The 20,493-nt window shown below is 43.7% G+C and overlaps 1 protein-coding gene across 1 annotated transcript in view; it reads left to right on the top strand.

The window, feature by feature from the left end:
• Window positions 1–20,493, top strand: part of LOC126992141 (COP9 signalosome complex subunit 1-like) — a 79,224-nt gene that overhangs the window by 21,570 nt on the left and 37,161 nt on the right. The window contains exons 3-4 of the mRNA XM_050850798.1: window positions 3,056–3,237; window positions 15,198–15,366. Of these exons, the coding sequence (XP_050706755.1) occupies window positions 3,056–3,237; window positions 15,198–15,366 (351 nt within the window). The remainder of the gene's footprint in view (window positions 1–3,055; window positions 3,238–15,197; window positions 15,367–20,493) is intronic.

Here is a 20,493-nt window from a genome sequence, read left to right as displayed (position 1 = left end):
ATTTGGACTTCATTGGACTTGTTCTTTGGTGAACGAAAACGCTGTCAAAATATTTCGACAACTCTTCGTACAACATCATCGAATATTTTTTTTTTTTCCTAGCTTGTAAAATATATTTAGGTATGATGAAGATGCAGGAAAATAATGTTACTTTTGAAAATATATAACGATACTTGCGTGATCGAAAATAATCGTACACGGCGACATCACTTCATATCGCGACTGTACATAATATTATTGTGGTTCTATGAGTAATATTTTGGGAATTGATTCTACAGCCGATATTTATTTCTAAATTCCCATGAAACATAAGGTTTTATAAAGGCTTATTAACGTATCTTCTTCAATTCCAAGTATAATTGTCACCGGGTATGACTAATAGTAAGATACAATTCCCTAACCTAAGCAAACCTAACCATAACTTATTCCAGTATATTTTCCCAATTTAGCGTATGGCGCGGTTAACCCCTTCACTATGGGCGGGCGAAAACAGCGCCCCGCGTCATATCCAGGGTGTCCGAGCGTGCCAAATTTCAAATGTCACTTCTGATTATAACAAGTTTTCAGCCATAAAATCAACATAATCATCATGTATTATATATAAAAACACGCTAAATTAACAGGGTCAATATCCTCAGGTGGAACAAAAATGTCCTCTTTTGGGTCACCTTCCATGACATCGATAACAATAAACAAGGCGACAATAATGAACGTGACGACTACACGGTGACAACGAACCGCAGCTGAACTGAACAAAGAGCCCAACAAGCAGCAACATAAAGAGAAAAAAACTCAGTTAATCCTAAATCCGTATATTTTACCCAAGATTCCCCGCAAATTTACACATTTTTTTATTTTTTCAATAACAGTCACTTTTATTTTTATTATTTTAAGTTTACTTCTTGTCAGGTGGAAAATATTGAATTCTTGTTATTAAATCCTGAGTTCAAAGAGTTGGAAATGGAAGATGCATTACCCTTAAAAACCCAAAAGTTTCCCTCCCTAATAATTGTCCAATTCCCCTGCTTTAAAGAGTAATTTTCCCAAAAGTGGAAGCCCTGGAATTATTGCGCCATGTGGCATAACTGGTGCTGTGTCTGCTCACACCGGACAAGAACAAACCTGTATGAATTTTTAGGGGACTTAAAGTTAGTGGAGGAGAAACTTCATTTAGTGGAAGTCAATTGGTCCGCTTGCTGTCTCCAAAGTTAGCGAAATCACTAAACAGCTAACGAAAAAGTAAGCTTCGCTAATTAGTGGATTAGCGAAACCGTGCCCACCACTGACAGTACACATACATACACATGTACACACTCCCATTCTTCATTGCCTCTCCTTATCTTTAGACTCATTGATGTTTACTGTCAGCTCATGGCAGGGCCAATGACCAAGAGCCATTGGAATATACTGTATGGATTACTGGTGTCTGATTCTGATCCTGTTCAATAATGCACAGGGCACCAGGGTTGGCATGTTGCCTATATAACACTATAGTGTGGGAAAATTGTTTACATTACGTGATCTCACTAGGAACACAATACAGTACATGTGTAAATTAAGAAGTACTTGTAGTATGTTGCAGTACAGAAGTACATTTGAACGATTTTTCCGTACATTATTTGTAGCTTTTCATACCAAGGCTCACCTGCTTCAGACTAGGTGTGAACTTGTCCTGTCTCCCTCACCAGAACTGAGGGGAGGTTAATAGTGTAGCAACAGTAATTAACCCACCCTGTCTTGACCTGAGCCCTGACTTAGAGACTTGGGGGTAAGTGTGGTTAGGAAGGTGTGACCCCCTCTCAGCCCTCCCAACTCCCAAGGAGCTTCTGTGTAACAAATGAGCTAAGTAAAGAAACGTAAATATTTTCTTAGCCTATTTGTTTGGTGATGGAAAGGTAAGACTGTGCCTGCCTCCTTTCAGTAAGCTTCAGTCAGTCAGCACCCTGCTCACCTACCAGGCCTGGAATCATGGCACTCTTGGGGATCTAATTTAAGTGAATCCACTCTATGTAGTTGATTGTCTTAAACCCGTACAGTGTTTAGTACGTACATATACGTACCTGTTAGGGAAGTGTTTAGTACATATATATACACAAGCTCTTTTGAGGGCTTATACGCCTTTTATTTTTGTTTGTGTATGTAACATTGTTCATTGACAGTAAAGAGGAATAATTTGACAAGTCTTCGTATTTTTAAATGGATGTTAAAGGGCCTTTCTGTACATTTGTCCGCATTCCAACAAAAATCATTATACAAGAAGGTAAGTTACTTTCTTCTAGGTAATTACTCCATGATTCTATAATCAGTAAGGTATGTGGAATCATAAATTATGGTTCAGAGTAATCGGAAATGAAAACTTATCATCGAAAGCTTCATAGTGTTTTGTTGAACTTTGTGAACTACAGTTGTAGTACAGATGGCCTTGAAGCGAATGGTGTTGCCTGATGCACATCCAATCATTTTCTTGTACTTACAATTCCTGTTTATTTTTTTAGGTTTTTGTGATGTAAAGAAGTACTTATACATTACTCACGCTTTAGGGTAGTGAGAAGTGTTATAAAGGTATAGGCTCTAAAAAAAATTAAAGTTTCCCTTGCCTGGTATGACATCGTTTGCTCTGAGACGGAGAAAAATAAGACAACGAACAATCTAGGGTTCCATTCCTCGCATATAAATATTATATATATCAAATAATTTGTAATTTTTTTTACATTTTTAGGGGGAAAAAAAAAAGTGCACCCTGGCATGACCCCTAGCTATGCCAAAGATGGCGCTGTCTGGGTTGATTATGTTTCTGTTGTGTTGGCAATTTTGCACATGACTTAGAATTCTTAAAACTTTAATCATTTTTAGTAATAAATAATGAGGTAAATTTCATTGGTCTTTTTTTTCTGAGTGAAGTTAGTAAGACCTCAGGAAAAAAAAATGCATCATTGTCATGGAATTAATTTTTTCACAACTCTACATTGGCTATTCCATTTATTTATTTTTACTGTTGTGCTTATGGTTAATTTGTATCATGCCAACGTTTTCTCTTTACCATTCCTTCTGACAGGACCTGGAGACGTATGCCAACTGCTACACAGGTCTGGCCAAGCTGCAGCGCCTCATCTTTATCGCTGACCGCTGTCCTCAGCTTCGTGTTGAGGCTCTCCGCATGGCCATTCACTATGTGCAGACTACCTACAATGTCAACCTTTATACACAGCTGCACAGAAAGCTGCAGGAGGCAGTCAGGTAGGTATTGATAAATGACATAACCCAACTGGGGAATTTGAGACTTCATAAAGTAAAAATATTCCTATTGTCCTCAGTAGAAGGGGAGGAGACCTTATTGGATATCAAGGCTTGTATTGTTTTTCATTAAAAACGAACAATCAAGAAAGGGCTGGGAAGCTCCCAAAAATACCCTGTGGATGGAAGGGTCGTATAAAAAAATATTAGTCCCCAGGGTCTCAATATCTCTCACTATAACTAAGATATGCAGTTGTGTGTGTTTGGTAGATCATTGCCATCATTATCATCATCAATATCATCATAAAATATTCTCAAGATCTATGAGCCAAGAAAAGTTAGCAAGTTTGCCACTCATGTCATGATAAGGACAAAACTCTTCTGCCATCGCATGCTTTCAAAATCTGTTAGTTTAAATTAGTTTGCTATAATCTTTATTTCCTAAAGTCTGAGCTGTATCACCATTTCCACTACCTTGTCAATTTGATCTGAGCCAGGTACACTGAAAAATTAATTGCTATAAATACTGGTGGAAAAGTTTCCCAACAAACTTCTGATCTGATTTAAACAATGAACCCCAAGGTACAGTATATTTTAACGATTGGTATATTTTGCCTGTAGACTCTGTCCAAAGCCACAAAGAGTTGCTATTGATTATTTTTTATTTTTTTTTTTATTTTTTTTTTATTTTTATTTTTTCCCACAACCTGTCATGCACATCTCTCCTTCAAACTACTTTTTAGTATGTTTTTTGTTATATCAAAAATTGTCTTTTAAAAACATTTTCTGCTTTTTCCCATGTTCTCTTTTTCATTGAGTGTGTGAATACAAAAGCTCCTCGCCATTCACGGGTATTTGGTTCCGCGAGATTCCCGTGATTCATGAATCCGCGATTGACGGGACTATAATCAAATAGGGAAAATAGGGTTTCGTTCTACCATCTCGATCGAATAAAAAAAGAAGGAATATCTAAGGCATTTCTAAACATTGTTATATAGTTTTACATACACATAAATCACACATCGTGGCTTCTTCATGCCTGAAGAAGACGTGGAGGAATGCTTGGAGGCCATGATAAACTAAAAAAGGCTGTATAAACTCCACTGTAGAGCACTGCCGCCTTCACTCGCACGTGGTAAACAAACTGTCTTCTCTTCTTCTTGTAACCTGTTCCGCTTTGTATTGCTTTTAGGTTGTTCACTTCTTTCTTCTGTCACTTCCTGTTTGATAAATTTCAACAATTATTCTGTCTTGTTTCCCAACTTTTCACAAGGAAATTTTTCATACTTTTCACCATTTGATCGGATTCCTTTCTATCGCCGTACAGACCTAACACTGTAGTTATCCCTCCATCCTCTTCTAATCTCCTCTCCCATTCTTCCTCACCAATAATGACTATAGTCATTCGGGATATATATTTGGTGTATAAAGAAACTAACGAGAGAGAGAGAGAGAGAGAGAGAGAGATCTTTGAAAGTGGTTGGTCGCTGCTAATTATTCATCTTGCCTCATCTCCGCACCAGTATGCCTGTTGCCCCTGCCAAGCCACAGGAGGTGCAACAGCAGCTGGTGGAGGTGGTAAATGTTGCCTGTCAAGTTCCTGGATGCAGATGCGGGTGTCCGATACATCTCTACTCTGAATAACTTTTCTGCTCTACCCCAATAATATGTGGATGGTTTGTCCCAATACACTGCATAGAAAAAGGTTTTTTCTTTATTTCACGTGTTTTTTATTACCCCATCTGACTTGTCTGTACCGAGCTGTGCGCTACAGACCGCGTATACGCAGGTTTTTATCCGTGTTCAGCGGGGAGTGTCGCAAATACCCTACCCATGTATAAGCGAATCCATGAACGGTGAGGCCGTGAACGGCAGGAGGCTTCTGTAGTATCTTTTCTTCATTTGAGACGATACTGTATAATACCTCGATGTACTAGTGTGAGATATGAGACATTCTGATGTGCAAAATTGTGCTCCTCAATTTTAACTTACATTAAGTGAGAGCATAACCCCTGGGGCATGTCGTTTCTCTCACCCACCGCCTACACTCCCAACGACCCCCCCCCTCAGGCAAGGTCCTACACTTTCCATTCAAAGTCCCTCCCAGCAGGGTCAGTCAACTTGCCCCAGCCATGAGTAACATGGGCGCCATCTTGGTTTCCTCCACTCAGGATTGTCTCGAAAAAAAAAAAAAAAAAAAAAAAGAGCAGGATTAGCATCTGGGAAGTGTGCCATATTACCATATACAGCAGAACCTCATTTATCTGGCAGCCATGGGGGGAAGCTCGTGCCGGATAAACCGTTTTGCCGTTGTTTTGAGACTTACTCCTATAGAATTGCCAAAACCTTTTTATTTTTATTTTTGCTTTTTATTTATTTATTTATATATATATATATTTTTTTTATGTCCAGGCCTATAGCACCGGTAGGCTTTCTTGGCATCATGGCGCAGGCGTGTGTTTATGGTGGCACCATCTGTGCGTGGCTGGTAGCAGCAGATTCAAACCCACATCATCCAGGACACAGCAAAACGAGGGACAGGCTTGCTGACCACTCAGCCACTGCCTCCAATAGAAAAGAACTCCTATAGAATTGCTAATAAAGTAAATACATCCTACGCTACCGAATAACAGGTCCAATGGTCCAGTAATAACGGTGAAAGGCAGGTGTCAATACTGAAGCACAATACACGGGTCTATGGCTGAGGAACACGTGCTCTTATCTACAAACAAGAAAAGACTATCGCCTTGTGCCGATGATAAACGTAACCTTTATAATTATAAATGCTACCTTACAATGCCCATATTTCTTGACATTAGACATATCATTTAACATTTATAAAGTACCATTACTCCACATTCAGTTACTGAAATGTTCAACTTTAAGAGAAACTTAACCCTTTCAGTATGGTGACACCGACGTCCGCGTCACCGTGTGAAAGGGTTAATCCTCTTTTAAAACTCTTAATCCTCTTTCATTTCCTCTTAATCCTCTTCTAAACCTCTTAAGAGGAAATGGAAGAGGTTTAAGAGGTTTAGAAGAGGATTAATCCTCTTCCATTTCCTCTTAACCCTTTCCATACTGTGATGCCAACGTGTACGTCACTATATTGAAAGGGTCAAGATTAAGTGGAACTCTGGGGAGGCGGTGACCAAGTGATCAGCGTGTGGGCGTGGTGAGCCCGAGGACCTAGCGCGGACTAGGTTCGAGCCCCCACTGAAACACGCTGATTTTTTAAGACATCGCCAAGTGGCGGAAGATACCCACATGCTGTCCGGTGTGGCAGACTGATCAGTTCCCCCTGGTCCCCCCCCCCTACTGTGCATGTACCTTCCCGTGTTTACATGCACTACTCAGCCCACTCCAAAATAGATTCACCTCCGAAAGAATCAGTCCACTCAAGCTCACCATTACCTTACCAGTATCAGTATAATAAGCAACATGATTGTGTGTGCACCTATTGGTGCTCTTAACCCTTAAATTGCTAAACGCTTGCAGCGAGCGGTAGCGACATTTGCTGGTGGTGCTAGACGCTTGCTGCGACCTCCAATTGCACTTAAATTTCCCTCGTATGAGCGTGTTCCAACAATATTTCTGAGCCTCTTCTCACCCCCCAGCAGGGCCAGGTCCGTGGGTTTTCCACTAAATTTGGTGCAAAATCATATCCGCCTGGCACGGAAAGTCTACGGACGAGTAACTGGCAGATGTTGTTGTTCAATACACAGAAACCCCCGCCGTTCACGGGTATTTGGTTCCTCGAGATTCCCGTGATCCGCAAATCCACAATTGACGGGACTGTAATCAAATAGGGAAAATAGGGTTTTGTTCTACCATCTCGATTGAATTAAAAAAAATGGATTTCTAAGCATTGTTATATAGCTTTACATACAAATAAATCACAAATTAAATATGGACTGTGACGCTCACGTCCAGGCAAGGGGTAATGTAGGCTCTGTTTTTCCCTATATATCTTGTGTTTAAGCTACTATTGCCACTCTCCTGGTGATCTCAATTGTCTGATGTGATGGTTAGTTGTGTTATTTAATGCCCTGACCCGCCCGGAAAGCCAGAGTGTGTAAAGGTTCGTGGCCTCACCGTCTTTGCCGCAGCCGCCATCTTGTTTCAAACAAGATGGCGGCTGCAGCGGAGCAAAACAAAGAAGTTGTTTGTTTTGCTCCAGGTACACCAGTGTTGCCAGATCATCGTACTTAGCACATAGTATATTCCGTTTCCTGACCCATAACTATTGCATAAAACATCCCTTATTAAAACGGTTTTAACACTAACTTTAACTGAACATCATTATTAGTGCGGGGACAGCGTTGCCGAGCTTGAAAGACCCGAAAAGCATGTATGTGTATCATACTTAAGGATTATTTCGCTTACTTTAACACTGTAATGTTCTGTTGGGGAGGGAAAGAGATGTGAAGTTATTCCAATTTTATAAATTATGTTTTCTGTGTCCCAGATTAATGAGTTTTCACTACAGTGCACGTAGGATAAGTGTGGTTCTTAACCACCATGATCCTGTCAGCCAAACATCAGACCCACGGTCAAAGAGTGCGAATAGCAATGCGGTCTTCCATGCATGAATATGACACTTAAATCGAATTTTGATGTTTAGAAGGCAAAAATAAGTAAGTTTCCTTTAGAAAGAGACAGTCCCGTACATCCAGCCCCAAGGACGGTTTCTTTGTTTACATTACTGGCGTTAGAGCTGGGCGCTACAGACCGCATATACGCGAGTTTTCATCCGCGTTCGGCAGGAGGGGTCACAAATACCCTACCCACGTATAAGCGAATCTGTGAACAGTGAGGCCGTGAACGGCGGGGGGGTTCTGTAGTGGCATTTTTGCATAGCTTCGCCTATCACCTGACTGATTTTTTTAACAAATACACTCGGCCCTTGATTTAACGGATTAAAAGGGGGGAAGGGTGGGCCATTGCTTGAAAATACTTACTTGCGATACATACCGGTATACAAAAAAAAAAAAAAAAAAAAAAATCTCTACCACTTTTCATGTGTTTTCCTGGGGCTACTTTTCCACTTTTACTTGAGGACGCAATAACTCGCGGTATACTGCTGCAGCTTCAGTTTACTCATGAATATCGGAAACTGTTTCTTAACACCATACTCATCACACACGCTTGCTACACTCAACCCACGTTCTAATTTCTTTATCAAATCAAGTTTCTGCATCACTGTTAGAGTCACATGTTTACGTTTTTCTTGTTTGGGAGGCATCTTGGCATAAAACAAACACCAGAATCAAAGCAGCAACGGACAATGTAGTACGTTCCTCGAGACAAGCGCGGACTCAGCCGCTGGACTGAGGCGTGGGTGGCACGTAAACATGGTGCAATCTACCACTCTGGCCCGTTGGAGGAAGAATACGGTGTATTATTCCTCCAAGGAGAAAAGACTACAGCAGTAAAAGATAAATGAAAAGAACAAGTGTAATAGTAGAAAACAAACAAAAGGATAGAAAAGGGAAAAGCAGAAACACAAAGTAGGCTAAAGTAAAAGGTAATTATAAAACAGAAAAGCAAGACACCGTGTAGGCAAAGTGTACAGAAAAAACAGAGCTCAGAGCAGAGTGAGGTATCTAAGTGTGTAGAGTTAAGTATTTGAGTCTAAATAACCAAGAAGGACCTAAGAAGAGATTCAAAGCAGTACAGGTCAAAAGAAGAACACCAGTCTTCCTCTTCTTCAGCCGTTGGCAGACCTGACGGCTGACAGCTATAGTGAGCTCTACAGCATATATTCCATCCCTGCTGTAGCATATTGCATTTAAGGAAGGATTTTGCTTTATTGACTCATAAACTCTTATTTGCTTATTGGGAAACATTATATATAAAGCATTTCATTAAAAAATGTAGAAAGGATGCAAGTTACACTCCTCTGAGGCTGGCGTAACTTACACCCGAGTTACATCCTCGGCTACATCCTTTTTCTGTTTTCTGAATCCCGATGGAAGTGCGGAGGGATGTATCTCGGTGTTACATCGATGTAAGTGCTTTCTGAATCTGCCCCGCAGTGTGGGTCGAGGAGCGGTAGATAGCACCATGTTAACACATATTACGTCAGCCTCTATACCTGCCTCCCTTCAAGCTTGGAGGGGGCTTCATGGTGCAGTGATTAGCACACTCGGCTCACACCCGAGAGAGCCCGGGTTCAATTCCCGGGCAGAGTTGAAAAATTTGGGCAGCTTTTCCGATACCCTACGTCCCTGTCCACCCAGCAGTGAATGGGTACCAGGTATTAATCAGGGGTTGTGTCCTGTCTCCTGGGATCTGTTCCCTTCTCCTATAATTCCTTCCCCTTCTGTCTCTCTCCGGCATATGACCTCAGATGTTGCGCCGACTAAACGAAACTTTCCAACCTTTCAAGCTCGGAACAATTTTTCTTTTTTTATGATTTTATAATATACGTACTAGTATACATACTATTATTTTAAAATTTATTTTAATAGGATTTTATATATGTTTATTGTTATTTTACGGTTTTGACGTTTCTAAAGCTGATGTCACACATGACAAATCTACCCAGCAACGGACAGAATAAACATTGCTGGGTACTCGTCCGTTGAGATTTTGTGGTCCGTTAAATCTGAAATCCGTTAAATCGGGGTCCGTTAAATCGAGGGCCGAGTGTAGTTGTAAATTTTGCAGTCAGCAATACTACCCTGCCAGCACCCCATCAAGATCTACTCAGTTGCCTCAATATGGCTGGCTGTTGCGCACGCACAGACATAAGTGTTCACAGGCAACATCCTTGAACATGCCTGTACATTCACAGGAGAGGCATACATAACTGAATCTTATAGATCTGGGCCTCCTCTTTCCAATGATGAATAGTTTTTCAGATACAGAGCTTAAAAGAGACGACGACCCCCCCCCATCGCGCTGCCAGAGTGCGCCTGGGGGGATCGTCGCCTCCCTCACCACTCACAATGAAAGGGTTAAACCTCGCCTCTTAAGCTTGTCTCTTATACATTTTATAGTTTTGTGGATGCTTTCAATTTTCTTAAACCAATTTAAGAAAAATGAAAGCATCCTCAAAACTATAAAATGTATAAGAGACAAGCTTAAGAGATGAAGTTTAAGAGCACCAATAGGTTCATACACAATCATGTTGCTTATACTGATACTTGTAAGGTACTGGTGAGCTTGACTGGACCGATTCTTCCGGAGGTGAATCTATTTTGGAGTGGGCCAAGTAGCGCATTTAAACACGGTAAGGCGCATGCGCAGTAGGGGGGGAGGACCAGGGGGGACCAAACAGTCCACCACAGCAGATCTTCAATCAACCCTAACTTCAGCAACTTCAGTCAAGAAAAGCACCGGGGGGCAGCATGGTCCCAGCATGTCATACATCACGGCAGCCACTATAAATAAAATTAGCCTGTGCCACTAACGGGCTGGGACCGTCCATAAGGCCCCTCAAGAAAGCCTACTGGTGCTACAGGCAGCACAAAAAAAAAAAAAAAAAAAAAAAAATCTGGCCCCAGCTTCATGCCATTGTTTTGAATGACAGATAACTGAGGTTCTGCTGTAGCCTGAGTTGGCATTCACAGACTAAATTGGCAACAACTCTCAATTCCAGTTTCATGGTCACTGGTTTGACATGCGAAGTCACACGATATCAAAGGCATCAACACGCCTCCCCAAGTCACTATTCAATGCCCATGTCTCACAGCCACTCAGTAAGACTTGCAGCACAAGTAACTTTAAAGATTTGAGTCTTTGTCCACCTGCATAGATATCAATACACATATACTCACCATGGGCCAGGCCAATCCGTCGAATGACTGTGTCATCCAGTAAGCCTCCAAATGACTGGACTTTGGTTTTGGCCCAGGAGACTTCAGTCCCAGATGCTTTGCTTCCTCATGCAGCACTTCGAAAGCCAACACCACAACCTCCAGCAACTCTGTGAGAAGTACAGCATCTCAACAAAAACAAGGTCATTGACCTTGATGTTGCCAACAGATGCTCCACAACAATTTTGATCCACAACTAATACCCAGTACATGCAAGTGTTAAAAAGTGATGAAGCAAGGATGCACCCCTTGCCTCACTCCTGAATTAACAGGGAAGAAACTGGAAATGCCTCCCCCACATTTCACATCACTCTCAATCCCAGAGTAAAGGACAGTCATTATGTCATTCATCCTTGCAGGAATTACACATATCTGCAGAATGTTCCAGAGTACCTCACCTTGCAGTGAGTCAACATAGCTTGAGATCAACATAGGCTGTGAGTAGCCCCTGTTGAAACTCACATCAGCGTTCTACAAGGGCATGAAGTTCTAGGATCCGGTCAGTTGTTGACCGGATCCAGGCATGAAGCTGGATGCTCAGGTCTCTGAAACTTTACCAGATGAGATTGAATTTGCATCAGCAGCAGATGAGTGAGCACTTTGCTCGGCAAACTGAGCAATGTAATGCCACAGTAATTGTTGCAGCCCTGTTGGTTCCCTTTCCCTTTCTAGATTTGGATTTATCAGTCTGCTGAGTGGCCGAAGATTAGCCACGTGCTGTCCTGAAGACCACCTATCAATCCAGATTCTGGATTCTCTTTGTAAAGAAAGGATCAAAGATGGGCTCCAAGGGGGCAGCTGGAGCCGAGCAAGATGGCACCTCTATAAACATTTGCCTGCACCATAACAACTTGGGCCCAATCATCAGGCCCCACCAAGAAGCCTACCAGCACCATAGGCAGAAACGTTGAAAAAAAAAATTGATGTGCAATACAGTTCGTTCAGTTATGTTGAGTATAGTTTCAGATATGAAAATGATGAAATTTAATGTGATGTATTTTTCTCCATCGACTTAAGCATTTTCTTATGTCTCATATATCTTGACAGCTAATATAGAACTGACTGATTGGAGGAGGTTACCAACTCTTGAAATTTACCTCTCTCTCTCTCTCTCTCTCTCTCTCTCTCTCTCTCTCTCTCTCTCTCTCTCTCTCTCTCTCTCTCTCTCTCTCTCTCTCTCTCTCTCTCTCTCTCTCTCTCTCTCTCTCTCTCTCTCTCTCTCTCTCTCTCTCTCTCTCTCTCTCTCTCTCTCTCTCTCTCTCTCTCTCTCTCTCTCTCTCTCTCTCTCTCTCTCTCTCTCTCTCTCTCTCTCTCTCTCTCTCTCTCTCTCTCTCTCTCTCTCTCTCTCTCTCTCTCTCTCTCTCTCTCTCTCTCTCTCTCTCTCTCTCTCTCTCTCTCTCTCTCTCTCTCTCTCTCTCTCTCTCTCTCTCTCTCTCTCTCTCTCTCTCTCTCTCTCTCTCTCTCTCTCTCTCTCTCTCTCTCTCTCTCTCTCTCTCTCTCTCTCTCTCTCTCTCTCTCTCTCTCTCTCTCTCTCTCTCTCTCTCTCTCTCTCTCTCTCTCTCTCTCTCTCTCTCTCTCTCTCTCTCTCTCTCTCTCTCTCTCTCTCTCTCTCTCTCTCTCTCTCTCTCTCTCTCTCTCTCTCTCTCTCTCTCTCTCTCTCTCTCTCTCTCTCTCTCTCTCTCTCTCTCTCTCTCTCTCTCTCTCTCTCTCTCTCTCTCTCTCTCTCTCATTTTTGGACATGCCTTGGTGCTGGGGTTTGCATGCCATACCACAAATCCGTGAACCAGGGTTCGTATCCTGGCCTAGGTAGTCAGCATGCCATTCTTCCAGCTATTCATCTTCTCTTTTGGGATGGTTGATTAATGGGTATCTGGGGAAACATAGGGAAAGTAAATTGTGGTAACCCTGATTTCAAACTGGCCCTATGTCCCAGGTTAATGAGATCAACCAAAGAGTCAAGTGCCAATGTGACTGAGATAAGCACTGAGGCCACTCAGCAGTAGAATATGCCCCCAACTTTACCTGATTAATGACCTTTACTCTGGGACTGAGAGTGCTGTGAAGTACGGGGGGATGCATTTCCAGCCTCTTCCCTGCTAATTCAGGAGTGAGGGAGGGATGTGTCTTTCCCTCATCACATTTCAAGACTTTCCCAGACTGGTTATTAGGCAGAGTTGTTGATCAAAGTCATTGCAAAGCATCTGTTGGTGACATCAAGGCCAATGACCTTGTGTTTGCTGATGATGCTGTACTTCTTGCAGGAATCATTGGAGGTCGTGGTGTTGGCTCTCGAAGTGCCGCATGAAGAGGCAAAGCCACTGAGACTAGATCTCTTGGGCCAGAATTAATGTCCAGTCATTTGGAGGTTTAATAGATCACACGGTTCAGTTGTTATGCATGTGGTAAGGACATCAACATCAACTAAAGTTTCACATTCCTTGGGAGTGTAGTGCAAAACAATGGTAGTAGGTCTTGCTAGGAACTCACTCGACAGATTGGCCCGACCCATAGTGTTTTGATAACTCAACACGCGTATATGACGTTGTCGATATCTATGCAGACAGACAGAGATTCAAATCTTAAGTCACTTGTGCTCCCAGTCTTACAGTATGATTGTGAGACATGTACACTGAATAGTGACTTAGAGAAGATTGTTAACCCGTCCCGGCCGATAGGGCCCATATGGGACTGCGTCACCGCAGGCCGATAGATCCCTTATGGGACAGCTACTTTATGCGTGTATCATAACTGCTCTAACATTGGTAACGCTGCTAATTTGGCTTGAGGAGGAGGCTTATGTCTACACTGTCACTCCAGACCATCACCACCTCCCCCACGCACCCTACCTCTGTCCCATAGACCAACCCCGGTAAAGTGACCACCACCTCTGCCACGCCAACAATAAGTGCTACGGCAGCTGTAGCAACGGCTGCTGCTTCTGCACGTGGCCCTAAATGTCCAAGGGGTACCAAAACGGCTGCAATGATGTCAGGAGATGATGCACGTGGGCCAGCCGTGTGGGGGTCCAAGGCAGGCGGCCAGTCCTCCTACGCCTGAAAAAATTCACACTGTGACTGCCCTACTATCACAGAGGGTCCAAAAACAAACAAACAGGCCCATAATAGACCGGGAAAAGGTCCTGGGCACACAACGGACTGAGTCTGACACCTCAGCAGTCCAGCCCAGCTCGGACGGTTGCACACGCCACCACAATCTCCAACTACCGGCGATTATTCTGAAGCAACCAGGGTGAGCTAAGTAAAAATATTTCACATGCTGATGTATTTATATGTATACTAACAGCTAAAATTGCAACGGACTGAGTCTGGCACCTCAGCAGTCCAGCCCAGCTCGGATCGAGGTTTGCACGCGCCAACACAATCTCTAACTACCGGCAATTATTCTGAAGCAACCAGGGTGAGCTAAGCAAAAATATTTCACATGCTGATGTATTTATATGTATACTAACAGCTAAAATTGCTTCCAGGTCATTCTGCAAGAGTTGATTTTAAGACGATTAATGCGGCTGTGAGGGGGTAGACGCGGGGGGTATCGTCGGCCTTTATGGGTTAATGCCTTTGGTACCAAGTGCCTTTGCTGGACTATGTGGTATTGCTGGAATGACCGTGTTGAGCCAGTGACTACTCTGTAAAACTGAACCAAGGCCTATGAACAGCTTACTCTGTGAATGCCAACTCCATCTGTGTGGGCATGTGTTATGCTTCCCATACATTGATGCTACTCATAGGGTTGTTTCTGTACAAGACAACCATGAGAGGAGGAGACCTATGGGGTGCCCATGTAACTCACAGCTGGGGCAAGTTGCTCAATCCTGCCAGAAGGGGCTTTGAGTGGAAAGGGTAGATGTGTGGAGGCTTACTCGGGGAACTGTTGGGTAGAGGCAGCGAGTGAGTGAAGCAACGCCCCCCTGGCATATGGTCCTTGTTAGTTAGTTAGTTTTACCACAGCAAAGAACAATGTGTACTGGTGATGGCGAGGGTAGCATCCTTGACGTCTTTGGGATGACATTATGATTTAACAGAAGTACCAAAAAACCCTCTCCCATTGGATGCTTTATAGAACATTACAGACTGAAGTAAAACAACAACTTATGTATGACCTCTTCCTTTCCTGTTTCAGTGGAGCCAATGCCGGTAACCCCAGTTTACCAGACATTGCTGGGGGCCAGGTAGGGGGAGGGGTTGCAACTGCCAACCTCCCTGCCTTGGACATGCAGTGGGTCGAGTCTCGTGCCAAAAAAGCCGCACTCAAATTGGAGAAGCTAGATACTGATCTTAAAAATTCCAAGGTAAGATTATTTCTTTTATTGTTATTTCAGTAAGTTACTTTATTATCAGACAAAAGTCATTAAAAAAAAGAAAAACAAGGATTAAGTGAGTCTCACCAATTATTGTAATTACATAAGCAAATATCTAGAGAGTAAGCCTCTTTAACAAACCAGTTGGAAGGAAGGGGTTGACGTTATATCCGAAAATCCATTACATCTGAGGGAATAGAACTATTTGCATATAACAAAACTTGTCTGTTATATAATGAACCATTTTCATTCATTATATGAGCTGAAAGTTTGCAATTACCAATATATAACTATATATAACTATATGTATCCATGTAAAACAAAGTTTATTTGTTGTATTAGATGAAATGTGAGGTACAGAAGGATGAGTGTGAGAGGTGTTTACAGTCAGGTGGCTGAAGCTAGACTGGCTAGATGTGCACTGCCTAGTCAGCTTTGCTTCCAGTACCACCAACTGATGTGCATGTACATATTTGGCCACCCCAACACCGAACCAAACCCGGCAATTACCAGACTTTTTCAGTAAATCCCCTCATATACTAGACTGGGCCAAAAAGTTTGTTAAAGCTGAAAGTCATTATATCAAGGTCAGTAAAAGCAAGGGTTTACTGTATACCACTTTGGAGATACAGGTAGTCCTCAAGTTACAACGTATGCGACTTACAACGGCTTGCACTTACAACCAGGCCAATAATGTCAGTACAGGTTGAGAATCCCTTATCCAGAATTCATGGGACCCAAAGTGTTGTGGATTTGGGATTTTTTTGGATTTCAGAATATTTTTATTTGAATCTAAATGAAATGAAAACTGAAATAGGGGATTATTCACGAGAGAGTATTCTACTAAATTCGAGACTGCTTATTTCTTGACAAAATATGATGCTGTTTATTATGGCGATCGTATTTTTTCTCCGGAAATCACCATGATTGACTTTTCAATGCTTGTTGTGCACCCGCCACCGCAGCCACAAATAGCTCACAGAGAGGTTCAACTTCCTTACTATTTCTATATTTCACTCACCACTCACAAATATTACAAGTGAACAAACCAAAAAAAACAAAAAAAAACAAAAAAAAAAACAGGCAAATTAATGTTCTTTCCTGCTGTGTATTTCCCCAGTGTGCATGCGTATTGAACAGCAGAGTGACTTATTACTGCGGGGAGGTATTTCTCGCAACACCGACTCGCGTATAGTGGACCGCTGCCGCCATGTCCTGTCCTGCGCTGCGTTATATATTTCCACCGCCCCACACTGCGTGCCGAAAAAATTTAAACTAACCAAACCTAAATTTACGTACACCGTTTGTTCTGTATTTGGTTGTCTGAATAGTTAACCAGATAAAATTCAGTATTTTAAAACTGTAGTGAGGGCATTTTTGGGGTGAACCACAAAACCAGTCCATAAAATTATGTTTGTCAAGGGTCATCCTGAAATATGTGTAAAATACACGTCGTAACGTCCCTACCCCCTTCCTCCTGCCTTCACCAGCAGCAGGCAGCAGCTGGCTGTCAGTCATGGCAGGCTAGAGAAATTTTAGGGTTGCCACCCGATTCTTAACCCATAGACGTCGGGCTAGAGGACTGTTGTCCTCGCAGCGCACAGGCGGTGTTGATAAATTTTGGAAAAATAGGTGTTTTTCATCAATGCCCTGTGTGGCAATTTCAAATGAAAACATAATAATTTATACTGCTTTCTCACTGCCAATCCTTCCTCTCCACGATGATATAAATTGGAAGTGTCTAGGTTGCAGCATGGCAGAGATATGATGTTGGGAAGTGGTGCTATTTTTGGCCAAGCCGAGCGCACTTGTTCGTGCTGGTGCTGTTGACCTGGACCTGGGTCTCCTGCCTCGCCCTGAGCCACCACACAGCATGCATCCTCTCCTACCAATGCGATTATTCATATTAGGCTACATATTACGCATGTTTGATGCTCATAAAAAATAACAATGTGTTTTTTGTCATTATGCACACACAAAAAAAGCTTTCATAAACACAATATAATTATGGAATATATACACTTACTAGGCTACATATTACGCATGTTTGTAGCTTACATAAAAGTAACTCCTTACAAAACTGAATGACTTTTCTGTTTCTATTTGCACAACAGAAGCTTTCATAAAAAAAACAATACATTATGCACTGTATACACTTCTACTATATAGTATGCATGTTTGTGGCTTATATAAAAATAACTCCTTACAAAACTGAATGTTTCTGCTGTTTGATGCTCATAAAAATAACTCCTTACGAGACAATGTGTTTTTTGCCATTATATGCACAAAAAAGCTTTCATAAACACAATATAATTATGGAATATATACACATATTAGGCTACATATTACACATGTTTGTAGCTTATATAAAAATAACTCCTTACAAAACTGAATGACGTTTCTGCCTCTCATCGAACAGGGCTCTCATGATAACGCTGTTATGTATTCAAATTTCCCTTATACGGTGGCTTAGCGCGCTCCCTGAGATTAGGGGTAGAGGAACAGGGCCCGCTGGCCCACGCATCCGGACACGGGGAAATCATTCTCAGCATGTCTCTCCATCATAGTGGTCTGTAGCGCTCTGGGAGGTGGCATGAAACGTAGGACACTGGACACAATAATTACGTCACAGGAGTACAAATCTTGGCAGGACAGCAGAGGGCGGGAACTCCAGCCACCCGACGCTCTCTGCCCGAGCAGGAATTCCCATCACCCGACGCACACGGGTTAAAATATTGATTTGTTCTGTAGTGGAGAATGAGATTTTGCATTCCTTATTTTTTTTAGCTCAAGGTGGCAACCCTAAGGGTGCACACACAGAGAAAGCAGGTTGACCAGTACTGGCTACCGGCTTCAACCCGTACGAATAATTACATCATTGAAGCAAGCACAGTACAGTCTCCAGGATTGCGAGTTTCAAGTTCGCGATTCTCCGAGTTTGCGATAGGGACCCCCAAAAATCGATTTTCATTGAAAAATGAAATTGCGATATGACCTGAAAGGAAAAGGAAAAGGCTGCTAAAACCGAGTTTTTTCATACCTTGTTGTGGTCCTTGACTCCCATTCTCGCTCTTACCCACCCCCTGGGCCTTTCCATTGGCCTCGGGAAGCATGGTGAGTAGGATCCGGGCAGCCAGGCGCATGTGTGTGAGCAACCCTGACCGCGCGCTGGGCCCGAGCAGCTGACGGGCGGCTGATGATGGCATGATGGTGATGAGTGTCAGCAGCATCGGCCATGGCATCTTCACCACCCAAACGGCATTTTCACTGGGGCCTGCGTGTGTGTGGCTGTGCCCGTTGTGGGCCCAGGCTCCTTAATTTGCCAATTCTCACTTTCCACATGTTGTGCGGGACCCCTTTCCTTTCTTTCATCTCTTCTTTTTGAAAAAGAAGAGATGAAAGAAAGGAAAGGGGTCCCGTGCAACATGTGGAAAACAAGAATTGGCAAATTGAGAAGCCCAAACCCACAACAAACACAGCCACACACACACACACACACACACACACACACACACACACACACACACACACACACACACACAATTGGGTAGGCAGTGGCTAAATGGATAGCAAGACGGCCCCGCGTTCAGGAGGACGTGAGTTCAATCCCCGACCGGTGCCACCAAGCTGGGATTTTTCAGCCGCTGCCGAGTGGCTTAAAACTACCCACATGCTGTCCAGAAGACCACCTATCAACCCGGACTCTAGATTCTAGGATTAAAGATGAGCTCCGGGAGGGCAGCATGAGCCAATGCAAGATGGCGCCACTATTAAACACTCGCCTGCGCCAGAACAGGCTGGGCCGACCATCAGGACCCACCGGGAAGAAGCCTTGGACCGACCATCAGGATCCACCGGGAAGAAGCCTTGGACCGACCATCAGGATCCACCGGGAAGAAGCCTTGGACCGACCATCAAGATCCACCGGGAAGAAGCCTTGGACCGACCATCAGGATCCACCGGGAAGAAGCCTTGGACCGACCATCAGGATCCACCGGGAAGAAGCCTTGGACCAACCATCAGGATCCACCGGGAAGAAGCCTTGGACCGACCATCAGGATCCACCGGAAGAAGCCTTGGACCAACCATCAGGATCCACGGGAAGAAGCCTTGGACCGACCATCAGGATCCACCGGGAAGAAGCCTTGGACCGACCATCAGGATCCACCGGAAGAAGCCTTGGACCGACCATCAGGATCCACCGGGAAGAAGCCTTGGACCAACCATCAGGATCCACCGGGAAGAAGCCTTGGACCGACCATCAGGATCCACCGGGAAGAAGCCTTGGACCGACCATCAGGATCCACCGGGAAGAAGCCTTGGACCAACCATCAGGATCCACCGGGAAGAAGCCTTGGACCGACCATCAGGACCCACCGGGAAGAAGCCTTGGACCGACCATCAGGATCCACCGGGAAGAAGCCTTGGACCGACCATCAGGACCCACCGGGAAGAAGCCTTGGACCAACCATCAGGACCCACCGGGAAGAAGCCTTGGACCAACCATCAGGACCCACCGGGAAGAAGCCTTGGACCGACCATCAGGACCCACCGGGAAGAAGCCTTGGACCGACCATCAGGATCCACCGGGAAGAAGCCTTGGACCAACCATCAGGATCCACCGGGAAGAAGCCTACCGGCGCAATAGGCCACAAGGTAATTAAAAAAAAAAAAAAAAAAAAAAAAAAACACGGGCCCCGACAAAAACACCGTTGAGGCGGCGCTGATGCAAAGGTCATGATGCCAACACTCATCACCACCATCACCATCATCAGCCACCCGTCAGCTGCTCGGGCCCAGCGTGCGGCTGGGGCCGTCTGCACATATCGCCACCGGGTGGCCAAGCGCGCAAGATGTCGACGGTTTTCAAATTTCCCCATAAGAATAATGGTTCAAAGTTTGCAATTTCAACGTTTGCGAATCGCAACGTCGACCTATTTATCGCAAACTTGAAGACAGTACTGTATAAGCGTTGACGACAGTACTGTATAAGCGTTGATGGAAAAAGTGGGCTCAAACAGGTTAGAGCCTGCCTGCTCCAGCCCGTTCGAGCCCGCTCTGGTAAACCTGCTTCCTCTGTATACACTACAAGTGCTCCAATCTCACACTGGCAGACAA

This window comes from Eriocheir sinensis, unplaced genomic scaffold (assembly GCF_024679095.1).
Source record: "Eriocheir sinensis breed Jianghai 21 unplaced genomic scaffold, ASM2467909v1 Scaffold407, whole genome shotgun sequence".
NCBI lineage: Eukaryota > Metazoa > Arthropoda > Malacostraca > Decapoda > Varunidae > Eriocheir > Eriocheir sinensis.
Note: the sequence above shows the minus strand (reverse complement) of the source record. Positions and strands in the feature narration are given on the sequence as shown.